Source organism: Chelonia mydas, chromosome 7 (assembly GCF_015237465.2).
Source record: "Chelonia mydas isolate rCheMyd1 chromosome 7, rCheMyd1.pri.v2, whole genome shotgun sequence".
Classification (NCBI taxonomy): domain Eukaryota; kingdom Metazoa; phylum Chordata; order Testudines; family Cheloniidae; genus Chelonia; species Chelonia mydas.
The window spans coordinates 40432651-40459859 of record NC_057853.1 but is presented as its reverse complement, the minus strand read 5'-3'; the positions used below and the strand labels follow the sequence as shown (position 1 = coordinate 40459859).

Here is a 27209-nt window from a genome sequence, read left to right as displayed (position 1 = left end):
GGAGATTTGGACAGTCCACTGTGGGGCTCTGTACTTATGCCCATGCGAGTACCTCTTGCTCTCATGAGGAGACATGTGTGATGAGTCCTTGGGATTCAATGGTAAGGGCTCTGCTCTGAGGCTCATGCTTGGAGGGGCACTGCTGGTCAGCTGAGGCCAATGTATGTGGGAGGGGTCTCCTGGGTCTGGGTCCAAGTGGGGCATCATAGCCTCTTCCATTAGCAACTTTTTCAGTCAGAGCTCCTGGGCCTCTCTAGTTCTGGGCAGGAAGGATTTGCAGATACTGCACTTAGCAGAGGTATGTGCCTCCCCAAGACAGAACAGGCATTGGTAATGCTCATCGCTGAAGGACAAGGAGCGAGAGCAGGAGACGCAGTTTTTGAATACCAGGACCCTGGGCATAGTCCCAGGACCAGGAGGATTTCCCCCCAGCTGGGCAGGTATGCTATTCAGTACTAAACTTTATACTAATTAAAATTCTTAAGATATAAACTATTTCCAATTAATTTTTTTACAAGTCCTGCAACAGCAAAGGAGGACACAATTCCAACTCAGGCCATGCAGTGCGAAGAAGGAACTGGAGACATGTCACCTAAACTGCCTTATACCCTAAAATGGGCGCATGAGGAGAGCTGCTGCGCATATGCAGGTTAATGGACACTGCTTTGAAGACATTTCTGGACTCGGGTGCATTGTGCGCAGGAAGAACAGGAAGCTCCAACCCTTAGCACAGCTGGTGAGATGAAAATGAGAAAGAGTCAAGGTGGTCCTGCCCCTTAATCCCTCAGTTGCAAGCATGAAGATGTATAGGGCACATGCACCACCCCAATGGTATTGCTAGCAAAAGTCTCAGACTCAAGTGCACTGGGAGCACATAAACCTACAGGTGAATAAACGTTTTTTACTTGCAGTTGTTCCAATTCAGAGCCCAATTTCCACAGCTACTGTGTTAAGCTTCTGCTCATCATACTTTTTCTGTTGCGGAACATCTGTATACAAAGTGAACTGTGAAGGTGGAGTAAAGGGAGAGGGCCTTTAAGAGTCACCATACTGATTACTGAAGACCCAACACTGTTATCTCCTACAGGACAATCAATGGAGTAGTCCACTAGCAGCAGTCTACGTTAGAATGCTAAGGAACCTAATCTGGCCCATTAGTTCCAAGGTCAAGACAATACAACAGAGTCCACCTGCCACAAAGGGATTAAAGGTGATCCCTGACTTCAGCCTGAAAGTTATTTCAGCTTTATGTTATAACAGCGATTCTGATTCAAGATGCTCCGACTGCAGCCCATGTTTCATAACATACTAGGAATGTGATTATGGTATGACAACTGAGATCATATCTAGGACATTTTGCCTCATTTGCATATAGAAAGAAGTCAACAGACATTTTTAAAAAACAAATCACGTTTCTGAGTGGTGAATGGCTATAAACTGCAGAAATTTAAAAGCAGCAGATGTTGCATATAAAAATATTCATTTCCCCACTGAGAGCTTCAGGACAAACATCTGGTTTCTTAACAATAAAGTAATTACAAAAATATGTCACCTCCATCCCCAATAGGTTCACCCTTTACGCCCAGTGTTAATATATTCTCAACTGATAGAGCTTCCAAGAAAACTGGTAGTCTAAATGAAAAGGGGAATATAACTTTGTACTTTGCCAAAAATGTGTTGTTGTTTTTTTTGCTGTATGTTTTTTAAAGACTCAAAAAAGCAACTTTGCAAACTTTAAAGTCAGTCATCTGGTTCCCATTTACCTTGACTGCCAAAAATATATAACAATTAAAAGGACAAAAAAAGGTATGCAACAGACATTTAGAAAACTGGTGCTCCTCCTTCATATCTAAATCATAAGCCTTGATGCAAATTACTAAAAATTCCTCAATTGCTAATATAGAATTTCCCCAAAACAAACATTCATTGTAAAAACATCTTTCCAACAAGTTGTCTACGAAGTCACTGAAAATACATACTTTAATGAATTACCAGACTGCAAATTATAAGATATAGACTCCTAAAAACACATAAATTGTATATTTTTGTGTTAATCGTAATATCACTAGGAGAAAGTATCAAAACGGAAAGTACAGAAAAAGTCTGAATCTGCTAATGCTGACAAACTTGCATTTCATGTTTAAAACTTGGACCTTCTCTAAATACAAGTTGTAATGCAACATTTTACTGTTCATAAATGTGACTAATATAGAATACATATAAAAGCGGCAAACAGTTCTGTGGCTCTACTACATGCATCTGACGAAATGGGTATTCACCCACGAAAGTTTATGTTCCAATATGTCTGTTAGTCTATAAGGTGCCACAGAACTCTTTGCTGCTTTTACAGATCCAGACTAACAAGGCTACCCCTCTGATAGGCCCAAACATATGTACTCTATCTTCGTCTCAGTCAGAAAGCAGCTCCTTTGTCTCTTAGCTAAAATATTAGACAAAATGAAAAACATATGACTTGATACATAGGTCTTCATTTCATAAATTAATATTTTATTTACTAAAAAGAGGTGAAATGATTAGGTATGGTAGAGCAATACATATTGAATATGACCAGTTTTAGTAGATAATATTCCAAGTTAGATGAACTAGACTGATCTACCACTTATTAAAATTATTCTGAGTACAACCCCCTGCTCCAGAATATTACCTCTCACCCAGGGGAAAGAATGCTAGCACAGCCTTCTTTACCTCATGGGAAGTGTTTAAAGCTGACAATCTCTGAAGTACTGTTCATTTCAGCATCTTGGAAATAAACCACAGCTTTATTCTCTTATTCAGCCACATGGGATTAATGCATAGATAAGAATATCTATACTGAAGAAAATCACAGGAAAACTCAAACTCTGCTACAACGGTAGGTGTTCTTTTGTAAGAAAACATCTTAATCCACAGTTCATCTAAAACAGTTTTAACTAAAGTAACTATTGTATCAGTTTCATTGGGAAAGTACAGTAGAAACCTTTCAAGTTTACTTAGAAACTTATTACTTCTTGCTTTTTTCAGTAAGGGGTACAACTAAGTCCTCTCAATTTAAAAAAAAATTATACGCATTTTTGTTTTGTTCATTTTCAAATCCAAAGTTTCCATAAACAAACGACCACAAATTTCTTATTTTAAGTTAGCTTTGAAAATCATTATTTTGAACTTCAAAATAAGATTCGGTCTTTTTGTTTTTAACAATTCAACCACATGCTTGCCAAGTATTTTAAATACTGTTTAACAAAATTTTCTGGCTATCAAACAAAAATGAAAGAAATATGATATCTTGCTAAATGTAAGAGACGACAATGAGGTTAGCATTGCCTTCATTATTTGGAAACTAGTAAGCTTTTATTTATTACTTTTTAATATATCTTTTGCTGTTAAGTGCAGATTTTTATAGGGCTAACATTTAATTAAAGAATACCAAGAGTTAAAAGTTGATCCCTGTTTCTTATGCGTTAGAAATCCCTGCCAACAAGTCCTCTAGGCTTTAAATATTGTTTTGACAGATTGCATTTTTATTTCCAGTCACAAAGAAAGTGTTCTCGATAGTCAACACTACTATTTCTTCTCCAGCTCAGAAAAAGCCAGACACATTTTCTCTGCTAAAATGACGACTTTCCAGACTATGTTTTTTTTATTTTTCTTTGTGCCTTTGGTGAAGTTAGTACCTCCAATTCAACAAGAGTCACTCAATCTTTATGAGTATGATACAGACATTTTCGAAGAACTGTTTAAACAAGATTATGAAGACAAATCCCAGGATGCAATAAAGAAAAAGGTATTTCATTTATATTATAAATTAGCTATATAATCTTTTAAAAACCTGACAAGCATTATGAATGAATTAGTTGTCAGATGCATGTATACACATTTTACAGAAAACTCTTGAAATGGTAGGGAAAAGGTGGATCACCTAAAAATTGAAGCAAAGCAAAAATAAAATCACAAAAGCATTCTTAACTACGGTTTTCATTAAGCGTCTGAGAAACCCAGAGAATATAGGCAATCACAAAATTGATGGCTGACACACCATTCTTAGATCCCTTATCCTGACATTCCCAGGTATTTCAGAGGTCTCAAAAGGACATGTCATGTCCAACAGACAACAAGGTGAGCCAAAGATTGAAAATCAGGATGTAGTTAGTCTTAATTCAGGAGTTTTGTTTGTTTTGATGTTATAGTAGCATTTAAAACACTTTCATGAAAGTATGTACCGTATATGTAATATGTCATCATAAACCATAGCAGTTCTTTCGAGCTGGAACACAACCAATTGTAATATAATGCCGCTTTTGTTTTTTAACTGATAGTTTGTAATAGCTCTGAGCAACTGTATCCTACCAAGCAACACTAGGGAGTCCATTGCAATATCAGTACTCTGTTTGTGTGGGCTGAGGGGGATAGAGAAGAAAGCGTGCACTACAACACTCCTCAGCACCCCCTAATGACAAATTGTGAGTGATGCTACTGTCAATCCTGATGCCCAGGAAGTCAGGTACTCAACAAGAGATATACCCAAGAAAAGGAAGGAAGATTTAGTACAAAGTGCCAACCTAAAATACAAATCTCATAGCTCTGTTCAGACTACTCATGAATGGAGCTAAGAGGTGAGAGTTCTTTTGATATGCACTATGCATAACTGGGTTTGAAAAAAAATTAAAGAAGTTTATGGAGCATAGGTCCATCAATGGCTATTAGCTAAGGTGGTCAGGGACGCAATCCCATGCTCTGGATGTCTCTAAACCTCTGACTGCCAGAAGCTGGGTCTGGACGACAGACGTGAACCACTTGATAAACTGCCCTGTTCTGTTCATTCCCTCTGAGGCATCTGGCACCGGCCACTGTAGGAAGACATGGTATTGGATTAGACAGACTATTGGTCTGACGCAGTATAGCCATTCTTACATTCTTATGTACAACTGGGATCACACAGGCTGAAGGAAAGCTAATTTGTTTACTTAATGCTTAATGCTAACTGCCAGAGGAAAACTTCCATGGTATGTATACACATTTGCAGTGGCAATTTCCAAATATTAAGAGGCTTTTAAGTTATTTTTTACTTAAGGCAAGCCTAATTGCTAACTTATTTTCTAACATAAGCAGTAAAAGAGGGCGAGTCAGCTATACCAGCTCAGAGAATGCAGTAGAGATCACAGAATCATAGAAACGCAGGGCTAGAAGGCACCTTGACAGGCATCAAATCCAGCCCCCTGCACTGAGGCAGGACCAAAAACATGTAAATTATCCCTGTTTGGTGTTTGTCCAACCTGGTCTTAAAAACTTCCAATGATGGGGATTCCACAACCTCTCTTGGAAACCTATTTCAGAACTTAACTTTATAGTTACAAAGTTTTTCATAATAGTTAGCTTAAATCTCCCTTGCTGCAGATTAAGCCCATTACTGCTTGTCCTACCTTCATGGGACATGGACAACAATTGATCGCCATCCTGTATAATAGCCTTAATAGATTTGAAGACTGTTATCAGGTCCCCTACTTCAGTCTTCTTTTCTCAAGGTTTTTTTTTATAAGTCCGATTTTCTAAACCTTTTATCATTTGTTGCTCTTATCTGGAGACTATCCAATTTATCCACATCTTTCTTAAAGTGTGGTGACAAGAACTGCACACAGTACTCCAGCTGAAGCGTCCCCAATGTTGAGGAGAATGAGACAATTACCGCCCATGTCTTACATACAACACTCCTGATAATGCACCACAGAATATTAGCCTTTTTCACAACTGCATCACACCGTTGACTCATGCAATTTGTGATCCACTATAACTCCCAGATCTTTTTCTACAGTACTACTACCTAGACAGTTATTCCCCATTTGATTTTTCCTTCTTTCGTGATGTACTTTGCACTTGTCTTTACTGAATTTTATCTTGTTGATTTCAGACCAATTCTCCAATTTGTCAAGATCATTTTGAATTCTAGCCCTTTCCTCTGAAGTGCTTGCAACCCCTCTGAGCTTGGGGTTATAAGCATATTTTTCACTCCATTATCCATATCACTAAAGAAAATATTGAATAGTATTATACCCAGCACTCACCCCTGTGGGATCCTACCAGATACACCCTCCCAGTTTGACAGTAAACCATTGATAACTACTCTTTGAGGATGGTCTTTCAACCACTTGTGCACCCACCTTAAAGTAATTTTATCTAGACCACATTTCCCTAGATTACTTATGAAAATGTCATGTGGAATTGTGCCAAAAGCCTAACTAAATTCAAGATATACAATATCTACTGCTCCCCCCGGTTCACTAGGCCAGTAACCCTGTCAAAGAAGACAATTAGGTTGGTTTGGCATGATTTGTTTGTGACAAATCCCTGGTAGCTAGTCCTTATAACCCTATTATTCTCTAGGTGCTTACAAACTGATTGTTTAATAATTTGTTCCAGTATATTTATTTCCAAGTGTCCAAGTTAAGCTGCTTGTCCTCTTTGTTTCTCTTTTTAAAGATAGGTACTATGTTTGCCCTTCTCTAGTCCTCTGGGACCTCATTTATCCTCCATAAGTTCTCAAAGGTAATTGCTAATGTTTCTGAGATTACTTCAGTTAGTTCCTTAAGTACCCTCAGATGAATTTGATCTGTCCTTCCCAACTTGAATATATCTAACTTATCTAAATACTCTTTAACCTGTTCTTTCCATATTTTGGTTTGCAGTTATGCCTTTAATATTGCCTTTTTGAGAAACTGCCAGATATCCTGAACTCCGTTATCCCTTAGATTTTCTTCCCATGGGATCTTACCTGCCAGTGTCTAAGTTATTTAGGTCTGCTTTTTTGAAGTCCATTGTCTTTATTGTGCCACTTTCACTTCTTCCTTTCCTTAGAAACATGAAATCCATTATTTCACAACCACTTTCAGCCAAATTGCCTTCTACCTTCAGATGTGCAACTGATTCTTCCATGTTGGTCAGAATCAAGTCTGAAATGGCTGTTCCCCTGGTTATTTTGTCTGCTTTCTGAAACAATACATTCCAAAAACTTATTGGAAATTTTGTGTTTTGCTGTACTACTTTTCCAACAGATGTCTCAATAATTAAGTCCCCCTTTATTACCAGATCTTGTGTTTTGGATATTTCTGCTATTTGTGCTAGAAATGACTCATCTACCACCTCTACTCAATCAGTATAGGTTATGGATTGCAGCAATTATACAATCAAGTCTTATCTTACTTGTTTTTACATTAATTCCTCTCACTTCATCTTTCTTCCAATAGTTCAGCTGTTAACTTAAAGCATACAGTAGATCTTTGCTTTATTCTAAATTTGTGTGAATCATTTCTATATCCTGGGTTTATTTGGTTACCATAGTAATGAAAGAATAGTTGTCTTTTTGCAATTAAAACATTGATTCACACAAACAAAAGGACTGGAGACCACTTAAACTAGATGTATGACAAACTGATAGCTACCTAAGAAGTCAACAGCCTTTACAAAATTACTGAAAAGACTAAAGCTTAATATAAGCAGGCAAAGCATTAAATGATATGCAATTTTAAATTATTATGATAAGAGGCAGACTACTTCTTGACCAAAGAGCAAAATGAGAAGGCATATATGTAAATGCGGGAAATGTCAGCAGTTATGTATTTGACTGATTCAAATGCCCAAATCAAATTCCATATACACAGTGCATATAATTAAGCAAAGTCTATATGCCACTCTGCATAATAAAGTTTTAGGAATGCAGCTAGTCATTATTTCCATCAAATCAGTTTTCCACAGACAAATTTTTCCTTGCAAGAAAAAAATAAAATAGTTACTTATATGCTACAATTATGTCTAAATATGTTCCAAAATTCCAAATAAAAAAAACACAAGAGGTAAAAAAGATCAATAATTTAAAAGGCCCAATCATTTGTGACTATTTGCTTCCTGACTATTTCTACCGCTGAACCTAATCAAAACATGCAACCACATTTTTTTCTGGCCTATCACTTTTGTACATGCCCAGTTGAAAATCTGGTTTCATATGGCCAATTTCAATCTGTAGCAATGTATTTAAACTCAGTTATAAACACTGAGAATACTGATTTTTAACAGGAATGCTAATAGACCCTTACTAAAGCGGTGTAAGTGATCACCACTGTAAAGCCTTTCTTTAAAGTGAATATAGTATATTCTTCAGATGAGCATTGAGATGAAAATGATTATAACATTTATTATTTGAAACCATAACATACTGTATGTTATTAGCTTTCTCTTTGGATGCACAACTCCATTCTGTCAACACAAATACTAAATTAGAAAAAAGAAAAAATGTCAGTCCTTTTTGATTTAATTTAATTTTCACAATTAACTCTTATCTCCATAAACCTGCATGTACATATGTACTGTTTTACCTACAGAGTCAACTAAGCTTAATGTTCTACAAAAGAAAGAATTTGTTTTGATCAACAATTATTACTTAAAAATTAAAAGCAAACACTCAGAACAAAGGGGGCAGGGCTTATCAGCCAACAAAATGAGACAGTTCAGCGTGGAGTTCAGCTTTGTCAGTGGGTGTGTTTCCAGTTTTCTGTTTGTTTTTTGGAACAGTTAAGTCTGAAAAGAGGATCAAGGAGAACTCTAGCCCTACCATGGTGCTTCTTTAACAGGATGGACTAAACCAGAGAAGCCTAGATGCTACCAGTTGATTTTTAAGAGGAAGGAGAGGAGGAACCAAGTAACTTGAGACCCTACATTTTTCAAAGAAGGAAAAATGGAGGCAAAGGGCAGGGCAGAGGTTGGGCCACGACTATTTTCATAGGTTGGGAGCAGGAAGAGGAGCAAAGCACAAAGCCAGAGCTCTTTTAAGAGGAGTGGGGAGATAAGGTACAGTTGGGGAGCCTTCTGTGCATCAGGGACAGCAACAAAGGAGATGGGGCCCAATATAAATTTGCTTATTGGGTGCATGGGGCCAATTAAGTTATTTAAGGAAGAGGAAAGACATCTGAAAGTTTCAAAGAATGACTTAAAAATGGGAGGAATAGGGGCAGCAAACTGGTTCATGTAAACTCCAGGACAGAGAATGATACCAAGTAATGAAAAAAGAAGAATGTTAACTCAGAAGTTTAAGATGTGTTCATTATATCTGTGTAGCACCATGAATTTTTTCTATTATAATATAATTTCAGTTCATAATAAAGGTTTGAAGATTAGTTTTTTTAGGATGTGTGTAAAGATATCAATATTTCATTCACATTGCAAGTTCTGATTCACAGTTATTGTTATTCATATCAGCAGTTTTAATTCATTAAGGCTTGGACTGATTATAAAAATTCTCTGAAGTGAATAACTATGATGAAGCCTATTAACTTACTGCAATTAACAAATGACAACCAGGATACAAATACTACCTCTTTGTGTTTAAAATAAACCTTCAGCTATTTGGAGTGACCCTTAGTGTGCTTCAGAGCGTTGAAAGAAAAGGAGTACTTGTGGCACCTTAGAGACTAACCAATTTATTTGAGCATGAGCTTTCGTGAGCTACAGCTCACTTCATCGGATCCGATGAAGTGAGCTGTAGCTCACGAAAGCTCATGCTCAAATAAATTGGTTAGTCTCTAAGGTGCCACAAGTACTCCTTTTCTTTTTGCGAATACAGACTAACACGGCTGTTACTCTGAAACCTGTCAGAGCGTTGAGTTAGTGACTTTTCAGAGGGACAAGAAAGTTGTCAGATGGCACCAGATTTTATATGTAAAAAGGCAATTTCTTTTTTAAATACTTATGTGCAAATCTTGCCTGTGCCTCCATAGCTTCAGTCCTTTTTGGCAGCTGCACTAATGTGCAAAAGGGAGGGAAGACAAAATATAGGAGTAGAGTCAAGGATCTTTCTTAGAATCACAGAACCATAGGGTTAAAAGTGACGGCAAGGGTCATCTAGTCTAACCCCCTGCCAAGATGAAGGATTTGTTGTGTCTAAACCATCAAAGACAGATTGCTATCGAGCCTCTTTTGGAAAACCTCCAGTGAAAGAGCTTCCACAACCTCCCTAGGCAGTCTGTTCCATTGTCCAACTGTTCTTACAGTTAGGAAGTTTTTCCTGAAATTTAATCTAAATCTGCTATGCTGTTGTTTGAACCGATTGCCTCTTGCCCTGCCCTCTGTGGTGAGAGAGAATAACTTTTCTCCATCTTTTTTATGGCAGCCTTTCCAGCATTTGAAGACTGCTATAATCTCCCCTCTTAATCTCCTCTTTCCAAATTAAACATGGACCAGTTCCTTCAGCCTTTGCTCATTTGGCTTGCATTCCATCCCTTTGATCATCTTGGTCGCTCGCCTCTGGATCCTTTCCTGTTTCTCTACATCTTTTCTATACATGGGTGACCAAAAATGGACACAATATTCCTATTGAGGCCAAACCAGAGCCAAGTAGACCGGTACTATCGCCTCCCATGGTGATTTGCATGCTATGCCTCTGTTAGTGCAACCCAAAATTGCATTTGCTTTTTTTTTTTTTTTTTTTTTTTTTTTGGCAACAGCATTGCATTGCTGACTCAGGTTGAGGTTGTGATCCACCACAACTCTCAGAACCTTCTCAGCAGTGCTGCTGCCAAGCTAGTTATCCGCCATTCTTTATCTGTGCATTTGGTTTTTCTTCCTTAAGTGTAGCACCTTTGTCTTTGTTAAATTTCATTTGTTGCCTACAGCCCATTTCTCCAAGTTATCAAGATCCCTTTGAGTTTTGGCTCGATCTTCCAAAGTGTTGGCAATTCCCCCTAGCCTTGTCTCATCCGTGAATTTGATCAGTATGCTTTCTATTCCTACATCCAGTTCATTAATAAAGCTGTTAAACAACACCGGACCCAGAAAAGATCCCTATGGAACTCCGCTTGAGACCTCCCTCCAACCGGACATCATTCCATTAATCAGAGACCTCTACCAACTAAGCTAATGGAGTAACTAATAGCAATAATATGTTATCTTCCTCTATGTCAACTAGTCATTACTGAGGGAATGACACACACTTAGTCACCAGGTTAAAGTACCTTGCTGAACTGGGGCAAATATCTGCAAGGGGATAGGTTTGGAAAGTAAAGTTTACATACACTTGATAAAAGATGTTAGCACGTTTAATGTTTCAGGAGAAAAATTCTCACTGACTTTTTATTCAGAAGAGTATTTTATTTTACTAAGACTATTTATGTACTATATATAGATGGTCTCAGTGTATTAGGATTGTTATCTATTTGCAAATAGTCTTTTGAATGCTGATGTTTAAGGCCAATTTGAAATCTAGCCAATTTCTAAGATTAAGTTAAGAGCAGTTTCAGGTATACTCCTGTTTCATATTCTCCTCCTCCTCATTATTTGTTGTTCTATAATGTTTTCCTATTATTTAAGAAATGCCTCTCTTTCTCCTCTCTGTGTACGAAACCCACAAACAAAAGGGGAAACTGGGTATATATCAAATGCTGTCCAAATGCAAATAAACAATGTTTTTCTCTAATTCCTTTCAGTTAGAAGTATTCATTATAAGAATAGCAAGCAGCACATTTTAAACAGTAGTACAATATTAAAGTTTGACTTTAATGGTTTGGTTTAATGGTTTGCCTTTCATGAACTCTTCATTTTTATTACCTTTGTTCTTACAGGGAAAAGATGACATGATTGTTTCTCCTGACTCTAACATACAGCTGGAACTGCAGAGAGATGAGAGTGTACCTAAAGTACCACCAACCAAAGATACAGGTAAGTTATAGAAGTGTTACAATATTAAGCTTTCTAAAAGAAAATATTTCACATTAAAAAAAATAAGAGTTTAGTGAAGGAAAACTGCATATAGCACTCATCTTTTCATTCATAAACAAGGTTTTCATGAGCTCAGTGGGATTTCTGCTAACTCCAGTGTGGAAATTTTAAAGAAGCTCCAGATACATTCTGAATACATGCAGCCCAGTTTATCTGATGCTCCTACCACATCCTCTAGGCAAACACACATATTGAATGGTCAAATGGAAGCATAATAAAGCTAACAATATGAACTAGACAATCAGGCAAAAATAAGGTAACTAATTCGTGTTGAAGTGAAACGTGCTCACTGCAGCTTGTATGAGGTGAGTCTTTTGCTGGCTGGCCAGACATAAAGAGATATTACCCTTTAAGGGCTCTCTCTCAACAACAGGTGAGGGGAACAGGGACAGGTCAGTGGAGGGGTCACTGCCCTTTCTGCAGAGTGGAATGTAAGGAGGGTGTTTAGAACCCACACACCCACAGAGAAGCTGTCTTTAACCTGGATCAGGCTGGCAGCTCCCACTCACCCACCCATAACATTTGCAAAATAATTGGATTTCTATACGGCTGGCTGTAGGCATTACTGTAGTCGCCCTTTTTCTTGGTGAGCTGGAAAGGTATTTTTCCCTCACCACCAGATTGTCCAAGACAGGGTGGGGTGTTTTTTTTGCCTTCCTCGCAGTAGGTCTGGGACCCAGTAAGGTGTGTGTGTTTGAGTTTGGGGGTGGGGATTAGGTTATAATGTCACAACTTCATAAGTAATAATTGTGCCAGATATCCAGCGTAGATAACTGTTATGGAACAGATACAGTTATCAGATAAAACGGACTGGCAAAGGATTTGAAAGAAAGGATCCCTTAAGGACCTGTGTAAGAGGGAGTGTTGGGACACCTACATCTGGAACAGCAGGTAGCCAATACCTCTCCTTTTCTAGCCCCACAACAGGATGGTTGGGACCAGATTGTGGATTATGTGGAAGTGATTAAGGAAATAATCATGACCTGAATTATACAATTTATTGCAGAGTTCTTTCAGCTATCTTCAGTGAATAAAATTGCAGTCTAATTACACCACATCCATTTACTGCTGTCTATTTTATGGCATGGCTAGACAATGGGTGAAGTGAAAAAGTAGAGAGACTTCTATGGAGAGCTATCTGCTCTCAGCACTTCAACTTCAGAGAGGAGCAGACTATGTCTGTACTGTAGCTAGACAGAGCTTAACTTGACAGAGTTTATACGTTACAATCAATACCCTGAAATGCATCCAGAAATTAAGTAGAATCCAAATTAATTGGGCACAACACACTCCACAAAAGGATCACGGTTAAGGTTTCCGCAGCTACATTCTCCATTAGCTCAAGTTTCCCAGTAGTTTTCAAGTGTATCCCCACAAATAGCTTTTCTGTAATTAACCATGATGTGATCCACATGTGAAAGGAAAAAATAAATAAAATAAAAAATAATAAAAACCCCACCTCCCAAAAAACACAAATAACCCCGCCCCCATGTCCTTGCCAAAAATAAAATAAATTAAATGAACCACTCTTGGGTACGACTTCTATCTAGAAATCCAGGATCAAACAATGATTTAACAAGACCCTCAAGTTGCAAATCTATAAAAATCTTTTAATCAAGGAATAATTATAGCCTCCACCATCTATTGACATTTCCCTAGCCAACCAACATTCTCTGAAATGAATCATCTGCCAATTAGTTCTCATCCAACAGTGAGCAAAGCTAGGAGTGCACCCTCCAACTCCAATGAAAGAGTCATGCACGGCTTCTCCAACCACTACACTATTTCCTGTATTCACATACAAAATGAGCAAAAGGAGTCTAAGGGTAGAGATCTGAAATCACAGTAAAAGACTGAATGCAAGGCTAATGAATGGGGTCCAGTATTAACCTCAGGAACCTTTCAATGGAAAGAAATAACTGAAGACTTACCAATTCTCAGCTTGCCCATACCTACCAGCCATTTCATCAGGACTTCATTAGTTATGAGTATCAAAAACTGCCAATTGATCTAGAAGGAACTTCTTTGTTAGGTGGACAGCAAAAAGACAAGTACCACCTATGCACCAGATCCAGATATATGTAGAAGATGACTAAAAGTTTCAATACCACAAAGAGTTAGAGATTAGAACAAACAAAAGTTGTAGCACAATTGAATTCAAAGCTGCAACATTAACTTTGAGGCAAGGCCTGAATATTCCATGATTTCATGAATGTGCAATTTGCCTTAGCATCCTTTGCTACAGAATTGTGCTCGAGAATCCAAATATTCTCCTGTTCTTATACATGTCTCTTTCCAGCCTTGAAAACAGGAAACTAGAAATTGATAGTTTTCATCCTGAGAATATCTGAAACGAAAGGTCAAAGGCACAAACTGCCCCATTATAGCAAATGAGTTTTCTGAAGCCTAAAGCTAAAGTCAACGTCAACATTAAGTATTTCACTGCTAATTAATTTAGCAGACACAACCGGTAAATGGACATTTCCCTCATTTCCCAAAATGTCTCCCAATGAGCCAAAAGCGCCAAGTATTTCCCTACTCAACAAAATCTTCAACTTTACCTATACAAACTTCTAAAATGCAGTTATGTTAATATAAAAATCTTTGGCACAATGTAAATTAAAACAGCAGTGACAATGTAAATACAATTAATAAAGTCCTAGGATATTAAATTCACTTTTTTCATTTAATAAATTAATTCATTACCTATATTTTTCTATGTAAATCAAACTGGCCAGCAATTTCTAATCTGCCACAGGATCCAAGACTCTTGAAGTATTTATGTACAGCTTGTACAGAGCACATAGGCCATGCTCATAAGATGTAAGGTGATTTATGGTCTCACTCTTTGACTGGTTCACATGGAAGCTTTTGCTTTTCTAAGATTTTTTTTTCTAACATAAGTTCAACTTTGAAAGCAATCATTTTTAAGGAAGGCGAGTGACATTACAATCAATTATACTGAATGCATACACATCTGTAATGATTGCAAACCAATTCAATAACATAGCTGAGTAACTCTGATAAATGGTGCTTCAGGAACAGATTAGAAAAAGGAAGCTAGAATGTGTAAGTAGAAAAGTGCAATTCTCAATACAAGGAATGTTTTTTCTAACAGAAAGGATTTGATGACCATGAGATCTTTTTTGACCATACTACCTTGAGAACAAATATATAAAATCCTGAAAGACGATAAACCTTAACTCAGTGAAATTCTATGTTTTGTCTTAAAGATTGTCAATCTTTTAGCTTTCTACTGATACAAGAAAATCAAATTCTTTGTTTGCAGATTTGGCCACTTGTCTGCTGTGTGTGTGTTTAAGTGGATCGGTATACTGTGAAGAAATTGATATTGTTGCTATTCCCCCTCTGCCAAAGGAAACATCCTACCTTTATGCACGATTCAACAAAATAAAGAGAGTGGCAGTCTCAGATTTTGCTGATATTCGTAAGTATATTTAGACTTTTTGATTAGGTGATATGTGCTTGTAGTTTAAAGTTAAATTCTTCCTTGCATATGGAATGGGGGGAGGGTGTCAATACCAAAACAAGATACATTTCATATTCATTGTTGAACTCCATCATTGCATTAATATGTATTATATATAACACACTACGATTAGAAAAGAATTGTAAAAGCAAATCTGAAAACCTAGCTAAGCCTAACCTATGGCTGGCGGGGGAGCGAGGGGAACATAGTTGTATGTATAAGACAAAGCTCCCAGTCCAGATAATATCAGGATGTCTGGTTACCCTAATTCACAAATACCATGAACCACATACTTCAGAGTAACAGCCGAGTTAGTCTGCATCCGATGAAGTGAGCTGTAGCTCACGAAAGCTTATGCTCAAATAAATTGGTTAGTCTCTAAGGTGCCACAAGTACTCCTTTTCTTTTTATGAACCACATAAGTAGTGTTGTGTCTCAATCTGGACTGTCTTAAAGGAACCAGAAAGTATCATGAGGAATTCAGAGAGGCAAAGAAAATATACACTTTTATTAGTTTAAACCTTTTTCTGTGCTGATTGCCCCGCTCTCCCTAACTAATTAGTAGGGACATACAGTAGAGAAACCTGGTCTTAACTAAAGTTAAGCATGTCACCGTTAATGCAATGCTAAGTGTTTAAATTAAATACCAAGCTCTCAAAAGTAAAGAAATTCTACAAGTTAAGATTTCTCTTACACTGTCAAGTCAATCTCTTTGTTCATATGCAGTATTATCTATTCTCCTCTTTGTTGAAAGTGACTTTAAAAGCATTTGTCTTAAGAACTGGGCTTGCTCCTTTTTGTGATTCTTTTGGAAATGTGAAGAAGGCCTGGAAAGTTTATTTTATTTAATTTTTTTATGCTTATCTTTTACCGTAGAAATTCAAGTATGTTCTTGGCTGAAAGACATAATGACTATATAACTTAGGTGACACTACTAAGGCCAACAGTGTAGAGAGAAAAGAGAGGGGATTTTGTCAGACTTTAAAGACCGCTTTTGTTTCTACTTACCTATTTAACTTCAATGACTAATTAACATTTGGAAGGACATCTTTGTTGAAAATTCACATGCCTTTTTACTTATATTCACCCTATCAGGGGATAGAATAAACCTCTTGGAATCTGTGTGTTCAATTAAAGTGAACATACACATCAAGGGGACTGAATTAACGTTACACAGGCAGCTACTATTATGGCATTTCCAAATTTTGAGTGTTTAACTTGGCAACCTTATTCTTCTTCTAACAGTTTTCTTCAACGTAATTTCCTTATTTTTTAAAACAACAAACAGAAAAAACAGAAACTACATCAAATGGCACCCTCCTGACCCCCCACATAGGTGGTCATCTGGAACAGGACCCTTAGATCCACAACACAGACCTCTATCACTTGAGATAACAAGTAACCAATAACAGTAGTAGGCTTTTATTCTCTGTGTGGATCAGCCACTAAATTGTTAGCCTCTTTACAAACCTTGAGTGAATATGTGTGAACTGAGAGTTTTTCAGATGCTCATATCTTGACCACATTTGGGTGGATTTCCACAGGGACAGGAGGCACATCCCTAAAACCCGGGCAACTTCTGTGGCAAATATTAAGTTCTCCTCTAAAGGATGGAGGCACTAGAGCAGGGGTTCTCAAACTGGGGGTCAGGACCCCTCAGGGGGTTGCAAGGTTATTACATGGGGGGGTCACAAGCTGTCAGCCTCCAACCCAAACCCCACTTTGCATCCAGCATTTATAATGGTGTTAAATATATAAAAAAGTGTTTTTAATTTATGAGGGGGAGTCACACTCAGAGGCTTCCTATGTGAACAGGATCACCAGTACAAAAGTTTGAGAACTACTGCACTAGAGCTTCTCAATGAAATGGTTAGATGTACATAATTTTAACTGGGCAAAACTACTTATTTTTCCATAGCCTGGCTCTTGGCAGTGGCTGAACTGTTTGTTTTGTGTTTTTCAGCCTAAGGCATTTGTGGAGAATTTTAGCCCAAACAATTAAAGTTTGAGAAAGTTATAAGAAACTGAAAACAGGGACTTATGACGCAAAGGATTAGGCAATCATATTTATAAGCATTTCTACCAGAGCCACTTATAATAGGAGTATATTATGCTTTACTGCATTTTACATACCATGAAAAATAAATTTTTTTTGTTTCCTTTATATAAAGCTACGTTAAGAAGAATTAATTTAAGTGGAAATAGGATAGAAGAAATTGAAGATGGTGCCTTTTCAAAGCTTCTGTTATTAGAAGAACTTTCACTTGCTGACAATAAACTGATAAGACTTCCAATTCTGCCCCCCAAACTAATTACATTTAATGCAAACTACAACAGAATTAAGAGTAGAGGTATCAGAGCAAATGCTTTCAAGGTAAGTAACAGAGGTTATAAAAATTGGAGTAATTTACATAAACTTAGATAAATAACCATTATCATAGATGTAGTATTTGTTAAATATTTGTAAACTTTACTGTAAGACTCTGAGCACAGGTATAGGAGGTTTTTCAGATTTTTAAAACAGTATGCTTTTTATTTAAGGTATATGGAACAACAGCAATGCTCTGCTAATTATGCAAACATTAGTTTCATTTTAAGTCCAATTTTGCCCCTCCTCACTTCTAAAATCAACATAAAAAAAAGTACATTTGGCCTCCAAATTGGTAGGTCAGATCAGGGGCCAAGGCAGAATTTCAATTTTTTTTTTAACACACTAGGAAGTGAATTGGACAGGAGCTCCTGAAATAAGACACTCTTAAAAGAGTTTTTATCCTAAAAGATTTGAGGAGGACCAACAACCTCTCCAAGCCTTGTGATACTTCCAGAGGAAATGTCCTTCCTGAAGACCTCAGATCTACAGAGGAGGAAAATGACACCCTGGTCTCCCACAGCTACCTGTGTTCTTATTCAGTACCTCCCTCCTCCAGCATTATAGATGTGAGTTCTGTAAGAAGAGGGCTTTGGAAGAAAATCTGATTATCTGCAAGAGAGAACAATTTTCCCCAACCCACATGACTCAGGAGGCCTGTTAAATCTTAAATGAGGTTCCATTGGTTCACCCCAGGCCTGAATAGCTTATTTTGGTTTGTCTGGGACTAAGAAAACTACTAATGCTGGGAATTCTGAGGATCTGAGGACTATCCTAAGAGTCTGTGAAATGCAGGTAGGAGAAGTGAGAACATGGAGCTAAGCATCTTCAGGTTTACTAACAATTCCAATAAGGCTCTTAGTGAAAAATACTTGTAGCCTTAATTTCACCTTAAAGTTTTTTTATGGAAATAGTTCTGCAGCTATGGAGAGCTATTACATTGTTACATAATAAGCTGTGATTACGTAACTAAACTCAACAGGGCTTGATTTGGTTCTAATTGTGAATTTGTATGTCAGGTTGTTGGCACAGCAACCCAGAAAAACTTGTTGATATATGGCAAAAAGAGATTACTCAAAATAGAAGAGTCAGTGAAAGCACCATGACACCGGCTCACCCCAGTAATGATCCAAAATTCTTCACTGCAAGAAGGACATAGCCCACTTTGGTATTCAGCTACAAGTATGGTTCTGGAAAGTGGGGGAAAACATTAACAGAGCAACAACCAACAATAATAAAAAATCATTACAGTCACAACGTGAAGCAATATTAATTGGTTTAATTCCCAAGAAAGGTTAATACTAGAGGATATTTTAGTCACAGCCACATTCAAACACTCTTAAATAAAGCTATGGCATTAAAGCTTGAAATTTAATAGAACTTGTTTTATTAAACTTTTCAATCTCTCAAAAATGTAACAAATCCTGTTCAAGCAATTTCTTAGTATGTTACAGCAGTGGTCCTCAACCACGGGTACACGTACCCCGGGGGTACACAGAGGTCTTCCAGGTGGTACATATACTCATCTAGATATTTGCCTAGTTTTACAACAGGCTACATAGAAAGCACTAGCTAAGCAAGTACAAACTAAAATTTCATACAGACAATGACTTGTTTATACTGCTCTACATACTATACACTGAAATGTAAGTACAATATTTATATTCAAATTGACTTATTTTATAGTTCTATGGTACAATTGAGAAAGTAAGCAATTTTTCAGTAATAGTTTGCTGTGACACTTGTATTTTTATGTCTGATTTTGTTAGCAAGTAGTTTTGAAGTGAGGTGTACCTTGGGTACACAAGACAAATAAGACTCCTGAAAGGGGTACAGTGGTCTGGAAAGTTAAGACCACTGTGTTAGCGTATTACATACAGTACTTCCAACAAAAGAACATTCATACGGGATGTCTTTATGGACATATAATTAGCCAAGGTATGTATTCAGAAGAAAAATGCTGATACCTATTGTTAGACAGGCATGTGAGGTGGGTGGATTCCCTGGCTCTGCCCCTTCTGCCCCCCCCCCCCCCACAGTTGGAGCCCCCCCCGCTTCCCCCGCACCCAGAACCCTGCGCTACCCCCGGTCGGAGGAGCTCAAGGCCAGCCGAAGTCCTGAGCTTCCCCCCGCCTGCCCGCTACTCCTTCCCTCCCCATACCCAAAGCTGCCCCAGGGAAAAGCGTCTCATCCGGAAGAAGCTTTTGATATGCCCCATGCAGGATCCAGGGCGGTATGTGCTACTCAGCTTCCTGGGTTCAGCAGTAATCTCTCTGGAGTCGGGAGAGATTATCGATGAACCCAGGAAGCTGAATACCACATACTGCCTCCTCAGCCATCCCGGAACCTGCACGGGGCATAATATAGCAAAAACTTCTCCTGCCAAACCCCACAACCGGGGGTCCAGCAGCAGCACCAGGGTGGCTGAGTCTCTCCTGGCCTTTTATACCTGCTGCCCATGTAGACAGGCACAGGAGGGACTGAACTACTGACAGTGTAATCAAGGAAAATCAACACTAATTTTTTTTTCTCCTCTTTTCTACAGAAACAGACCAATTTGTCATATCTCTATCTCGCACATAATACACTGGAATCTGTACCTCTTAACTTACCAGAGAGTCTGCGTGTTCTGCACCTTCAGGTCTCAAAGTATTTTTTTGATATTGTAGGGCACAGATAATGATTTAGCTAAAATAAGACCACTCTTGCTTTCTTTCATTATTTGTTTTCAATTTGGCTCACACTGTTGTGTTACCATCGTCCAAAAACATTCCATTGAAAACTAAACATTAGTACAGACATGCACCTAACTATACTTAGCACCACAGCACATGTGCTCATCCTATCTCTGAAACATTAAAAAAGCAATAAAGTAGTTGAGACTTCAAATAATTCTTCAGAATAAAGTAAAATAGAAGGTCTCCTAGCCACAAAAGTTGTTTGGTGGCTGATTGTAACTGCAACACTGGAATTTGTCACTACTTTGTCTATAAACACTGTTGATTTCTCTATTTCAAGGGCAGTCCCCGGCCACAATGAGCAATAGAATAACCCTTTGTCAACAAAATGTACTGGATTTCAGTACCAATGTAAAATTACTCCTTAATAACTGCACCCATAATATAAACCCTTTAGAAGACTTAAAAACAAACAAACTTAAGATTCAAACTCAAAAACAATAAAATAAAAAACCAAGAAAAGGAGAGACAATTAATTATTGGTAAGATTCAGATACTTTCATCTAGGTTTTGATGCTGAAACATTTTCAAACTATCCTTGTTTTGTTTTGCAGTTTAACAACATAACCTCAGTCACAGATGACACGTTCTGCAAATCCAACAACACACGTTATATCCGTTCGCGTATGGATGAGATAAGAATGGAAGGCAACCCAGTCATCTTGGCAAAGCATCCTAATGCTTTCTCTTGCTTGAAAACACTGCCTGTAGGAACATATTAACAACCACTATCTATTAATTATACATGCTAAAAACTTAAGTATGGTAACATATGATCATTCCTGTTCCTTTTTTAAATGACTATCCTTTCCCTTGCTAATTATGTTTTTCTATATACCTAATGAACTTTTAATCACGTTAAAAATGTGGTTCTAGTCTGAAAAGTCACCGTGTAAAAACAGCATCTGCTCACTTGACAGACCCAATACCACTTGTACTTTCAGATTCATGTAGGTTTATGACAGTGTCAAAAGTAGGGGCTTAAACCTGCAACACTTACTTCTGCAAGTATCCTTTACTCATAGATATCATTCCTTTGACTTCAGTGGTTTAATTGCAATACTCATATGAATAAGGATTGCAGGATCAGGCTTTAAGTTTGAACTACTATATTCATACTAACACTGCAAAGCAAACACAGCTGTGAGAATGTTATTCTGGCTTGCACATCAGCAGAATTGTTAATTAAGTTCCAAGAGACAGCCACCCGCGGCACCTCAATTGCACGTTGGAGGCAATGGGGTTGCACTGGTGTAACTACAACCAGAATCTGGCTCAAAGCATTTTAATTACTGATTAAAATCCATGACCTGTAAAAAGCACAGATTCACTCTAATTCTTTGTCTTGATCAGGAAAACCACTGAGTTTAGATCAGGCTTCGAGCAGGTGAACTTTGTTTTTCCTTTTGGTAAACCAAGAAAGTTTCAACTGGAACTCACTAAGAAAAAATAAAGATGGACTTGTACAATGTCACTTTTTAGAATAGAAGCCATAGTTCAATTACTGGAAAAATGTAAAAAAGAGACACAGAAAAGAATAAAATGCAAAGTTGGTTCTATCTTAAACTGTAAAACAGTATAAAAACCTAATACAATTATATTACCAACATGGTTTTACCCTTTTAGCTTTTTTCAGATACAAGCAATACAAAGGGACATAGTCTCATATTACTGCTAGGGGCTTTTGACTGACAGTTCAGATTAAAATAAAGATAACTACACCCTAAAGATATTGATTCTGACTTAACACAAATACACAATTTCAGATTTCTTTTCTTTTTCTGTTTTTGTTTGTTTGTTTGTTTCAATAGGAATTTGCACAGTCCTCATTTGGCCTAGCAGCTTCATAAATACAAATGTACAAAAAAACCTAATCACTAATACTAGACTTATTTTTCCTGGACAAGTGATATATAAAAGGAGCTTGCTGAAATACGAAAAGTTCTCAACTTTATAACTATACAAATAATAAAATAGTAGCTATTTAAATTTCAAATACATAATGGTATTTCACTTTGGAATCACTGTTTTTCCTTAGTAATACGAAGTCAGTTTACAGTAACAACTTTTTTTTAATCTCCAACCTAAGTAAACAATAATATGACAGTGCTTGCATTATGGGCTATTATAACCTGCTCAACTAATATAGTTGAATTGAATATTGTTATGTGCTCATTAAAAGCCTGAGGTACTGTTGCTATGCACCTATGAAAATTGAAACCTAATAGGCTTTTTAGTGGTGTCAAAATCAAAAATTGTTTGGCTGGTTTTAATTTTCTTGGAGAAGAAAGTGATTAAAAAATAAAAATAAGCCAGAAGATACTTTTAATCTTGAATCCATAATTAAGAAAAATCACAATCACACTTGCACCAGTATTGTTTCATTTTTATTTCTTTTAAATCCCCTAACATTTTGAAAACTAAATCTATCACTCTTGTTGGGGTTGATGAATTAACTAGCAGCTAGAACACTTGATTTTCATTTTCCATTTAAAAAAAATTACTCCGAGTCATGAAACTCATATGCTTTAAAGTTTTTAATAAAACATAAAAGAAAAACAGCCATCCCACAGCAGCCACGATTATATTCCAAGTCCAAGCCAAGCTGATGCTAAAAGGAAAAAAGAAAAACATTTCTTTGTCCTAGTAGTGGCCAATGTATAACAATAGCCAGTATAAGAGTAATAATATTGTATATGTAGCAGGCCCGTATATCTTGATCTCATTCCAAACCTTGATTAGTTGAGAAAGCTCTTTCCATACATAAATAGGACCAAATAACAATGATTAAAGTTGGTTTAGGATTGCTTTCCTATGAGAAAATAGGTTTTTATACATATTAGAAAATCTGGGGAACAATCTCTATGAGATTACAACATTCTTATGTTAAGTTAAATTTTGGAACTGTAATGTTTGACAGTGTCACTTTAAAACAACTGCATCTGCATTTTTATGTTATTCATTTATTCACATGCTATAAACTCACTGGGAAGCCAACCAAGTACACTGCTCTTTACTTTCTTGTGATAATTATTGATTGCTTGCTTTAAAATCAGACACTGACTACATAACTATCATTGCATTGTCAGTTTAATATTTTACTGCAATCATCAGTTCTTATATCACTTAGTTTTAAATACAGTCCTATCAACTACATAACATCCATGTATAGTATACATTTTATGTGTACAAAATTCAAACAAGCTTGATCTTCCAGTCTAATAATATGAAATTATTATGGCTCTTAAACAGAAAATTCTATAAATGAGCAACTAACAAAAACCACCTGTGACTGCTTCAAACTCCAAAGGAAATATTTGTATGGAGACTATCACATATTTGCGGCATTTACTAAAAACAAACTGGTTACTTGTGGCAACCCAAGCAGCTGACTGTTCCGAATTCCTTATCAGACATTTGAAACAAATAAAAAACTGCCCTCCAAACCACTGTTTTAATGTCTCCCAATTACTAATATGTTATTGCCCTCCAGCAAATCATCAAAACAAAAACCTCATCTTCAGAGTGGTTCCTCATACGACAATAAAACACACCATAAGCAACACTATCATTATTTCCAAATGTGAACCTATAACAAAAGGCTTCAGTGTGATACTGTGCAAAGTCATTTGGTCATTACATGCGTACAAAATCTAATACAACAGACAAAATGGTGATGCTCTATCTAGGCCCATAGATTAAGACGTCTATTGTAAACTGAATATCCATCTTTATTTTTAGTGTAGGTGTATCCTTTTTTATTTTCAGTATGAACAGTACTATTTTAACCACTGCTTGCCCACCCTTTTGTGCATTAATAATAAAGCAAAAAAATATACCTTAGCAGGCAAGTTATCATTTTTTCTGCTGATTGTTTGTCATGCCTTTGAACTGCTTGCTGTCTCTCCTATATCAGAAAACATCCCTTATACGTCTGGTAAAATTATCACTATGTTGTCAAGAACAAGTGGTCCTCTAAGTCTCTTAACAGGTCTATACTCATTAATCATGCTTGGTAAAGTTAAAAGGGTCCCCCAAAAGTATGTTTTTCTTAATCCTCTTCTAATAATTTTTTTCATAGAAAGGAAAGTAACTTTAGAATCATTACATTTGTCATACTGATGGACAAAGAGTGTTCCATTTGTTGTCTTTACTACTTATTAGTTAACATTAATATTGTGCATCATAAACTCCAAGAATTGAAGCAAGAAAATCTTTTCTGTTCTTTATTTTCCAAGATGTTCATTAATAAAGTCTTTTGCATGTAATATTCAGGGACTTAGAGAAGTGAAAATGGCTTTCAAAAGGATTAAGATCTGAGGTAGTATCTTAGTGAGATGTCAGGGTTTTAATATGTATATTTACCAGACTTCTAAATGAACCATATGCCTAAATATGAAAACTACAAAACCTTTTTAATGAATACATTTTTGGTCAAAAAAAAGTATTTCTTCATATTCTGCTAATTCATTTGAACAAAATGGGTCAAATTAATCTGTGATGTAACTCTACTGAAGTCAATGATTTATACCAGATATGAAATTGGCTTATTAGGTCTGTCTTACCAGTTTCTCTTAATTATCCATTTTAAAACTAATCTTTAATGAAAATTTCTTTCAAGCAGAATTGTATGTTTTGGAAAAATATAAGGGTTAATTCACAAGGAAATTAATAATTATTTTGAAAGCTAGCTCCAAAAAGAATTGTAGGACCAATATTTCCATATGAACTTTGGATTTTTCATACAAGAGGCATACTTTTTTTGTGTCTTTCTAGGCATAATGGAAAAAAAAATCTTACTTTCAGATGACAATATTTTCAATAGCTCAAAAAACTTTTTGTGTAAAGGGCCACAATCAACTTATGTCATAACGCTTAACATTAAAAAAATTGCAAATTAACAAAAAAACAAAAACAAAACACACAAAAAAATTGTGTTCTCTTTGTGTTTGACAGCACTTTGTCAATAGTTAGTTTCACTATTTCCATGCATAAACATTTAGTAAAGACATAATTGCTTATGAGAAGTCCCTTAAAATATCAGTGTAACAGAAATAGACGGGAAAAAAAGCAAGTTACATTGTGCAAGGTCCTTTGTCAGATAACAGAATTGTTAAAGGAAATTTTAAAATACATCAAGTTGACAGTATCTCTTTAAATGTTAAGTTTTAAGCTTTAAAAATGATCAACTTAAAATAAGAATGCATGTAGCTCTATCATTATTCAGTTACAAAACATGGGAAGAGAAAAAGATCACTTTTGCTGGTGTTTTTAAAAGAGTTGTTTCTTAAAACAAGCATAATAAGTTGCAATTATTTTCAAGCCTGCCCCCTTTTTAACTTCAAAATGGATTTTAGAATGAGTGACATTTACTGTAGAAAGTTACTATATTCGTGGAGTTTACATACTTAATGGCTGCTATCATGGAATTTACACACATGAACTAAGGACCAATAAAGCATCATTGCAGCTCCTAGCATCAGTGATCCATATGCCTTCATGTCTTCCCCTACTTCCTTCTTTCTGCTTGTTCATATAAGACCCCATTGAGGAACAGGAATAACTGTGTGTACAGTGATACTAGGGATTAGAGCACTTCAGGGTTGCATGATCACTCAGTTGCTAGATCAGCTAGTGATGGTAAAGATTTATTTTTCATATCATAAAAGATATTACTCTTTACCCAGCACATCCTTGCTCCAGGACACAGTTAGGAAATCTCCCTATGCATCAGAAAATAATTGGGTTACAGATCATCTCCATTGTTACATTACAGCTGAAAACAGGAAAGGGTACAGTATTTCATGGTGGACAGTAGATATCTGAGCATGATAAAATTACCTCAACATCACCAGGAGCAAATGGCCCACCATGCTAGTATGTCCAGTATCACTCTTGCACTGTACCTCTGAGCATACCTCGGAAGGGTTCTGCACTAGCTGGAAGAATACTAGCAAGGAACTTCCATGATAATATCAACAGCCTTTACTGTACATAAAATGTTTAACGAGGGAGGATAGATCATATTTTAGCCATGTGTAGTCAGTTAATTCTGAATGAATTTGGAGGTCAGGTTGACATTTGGAGGAAAGTCAATGATTGAAAGCTTTCTACACAACCCTGTTAACAGGAGTTAGAAAGAGCAACAAAAACAAAGGAGTTGAGCATCGCATGAGCAAAAACCTCTATGAATGTACTGGAGGAACAATACAGAACAGTGATGTGAAAGAGTGCGTTTCTTAAAACAAGCATAATAAATTGTAATCATAAAAGAAGATATTAAAGGAGTAAAAATTATGCTAAGTGTAGGAAAAAAGTAATGGTGCACAGCAGATTTTAGGTATTGGATGAACTGAAGTTAATTCAGAGAAAATTACTGTTCAGGAAAGAAAGTCATAAAAAAAAGAGGTGGTAAAACTGATTTAGGGAAGTATTTAAGAAGGTGAGTAATGTACTTTATGTATAATTATTTTTATAGTTTAAAAATTTTACAATGATATCTATTTGTCATCTTGGGGCTAAGAAAAAATGTTGGTAAGTTAGTTAAATGAGTTTGGCATATGCCTACTGTAGTTGAGCATGTTGAAATAAAAAAAACAAGGGAAAAGCACTGTGTGTTCATTCAAATGCCTAGCACACTTATGGACACGAATAAAAAATAAGAAAAATCAATTAGAAATACCTCTAAGAGGGTTCAGGCTATTTTCTAAGTCAAGAAAAAATATTCTCATGGCCTAAAAGCCATCACACAACTTTATTCAATGGCAGAACATCCTTTAAACAGTTGGAAACTTCATCTAAAACCTTACAGTTAAAAAAAATAAAGTAAAATTGTATTACCATGAAAGTTCCATAGCTT

General features: G+C 36.5%; 2 protein-coding genes and 1 long non-coding RNA gene across 4 annotated transcripts in view; 1 reads left to right on the top strand and 2 right to left on the bottom strand.

Moving 5' to 3' along the window:
• The window catches only part of LOC102944498 (centromere protein P), a 316300-nt gene that overhangs the window by 251304 nt on the left and 37787 nt on the right, over positions 1 to 27209 (bottom strand). The window lies entirely within an intron of this gene.
• OGN (osteoglycin) lies at positions 2656 to 27154 on the top strand. The gene is made up of 7 exons (XM_007055585.4): positions 2656 to 2872; positions 3529 to 3781; positions 11598 to 11694; positions 15044 to 15202; positions 17416 to 17618; positions 20158 to 20253; positions 20905 to 27154. The coding sequence occupies exons 2-7, from the start codon at positions 3611 to 3613 to the stop codon at positions 21070 to 21072; spliced, it is 894 nt and encodes a 297-aa protein (XP_007055647.1). The 5' UTR covers positions 2656 to 2872; positions 3529 to 3610; the 3' UTR covers positions 21073 to 27154.
• On the bottom strand, positions 3651 to 9434 carry LOC119566756. The gene is made up of 2 exons (XR_005226052.2): positions 6764 to 9434; positions 3651 to 4844 (listed from the first exon to the last, which is right to left on the bottom strand). It is a non-coding gene; the product is annotated as an uncharacterized LOC119566756 (long non-coding RNA).

Excerpts from the sequence above, each read along its gene's own strand:
- OGN (XM_007055585.4), top strand. The coding sequence starts at position 3,611 with ATGACGACTTTCCAGACTATGTTTTTTTTATTTTTCTTTGTGCCTTTG. Across the intron at positions 3,782-11,597 it reads AGGATGCAATAAAGAAAAAG|GGAAAAGATGACATGATTGT; the intron begins GTATTTCATTTA and ends TTGTTCTTACAG. Across the intron at positions 11,695-15,043 it reads ACCACCAACCAAAGATACAG|ATTTGGCCACTTGTCTGCTG; the intron begins GTAAGTTATAGA and ends CTTTGTTTGCAG.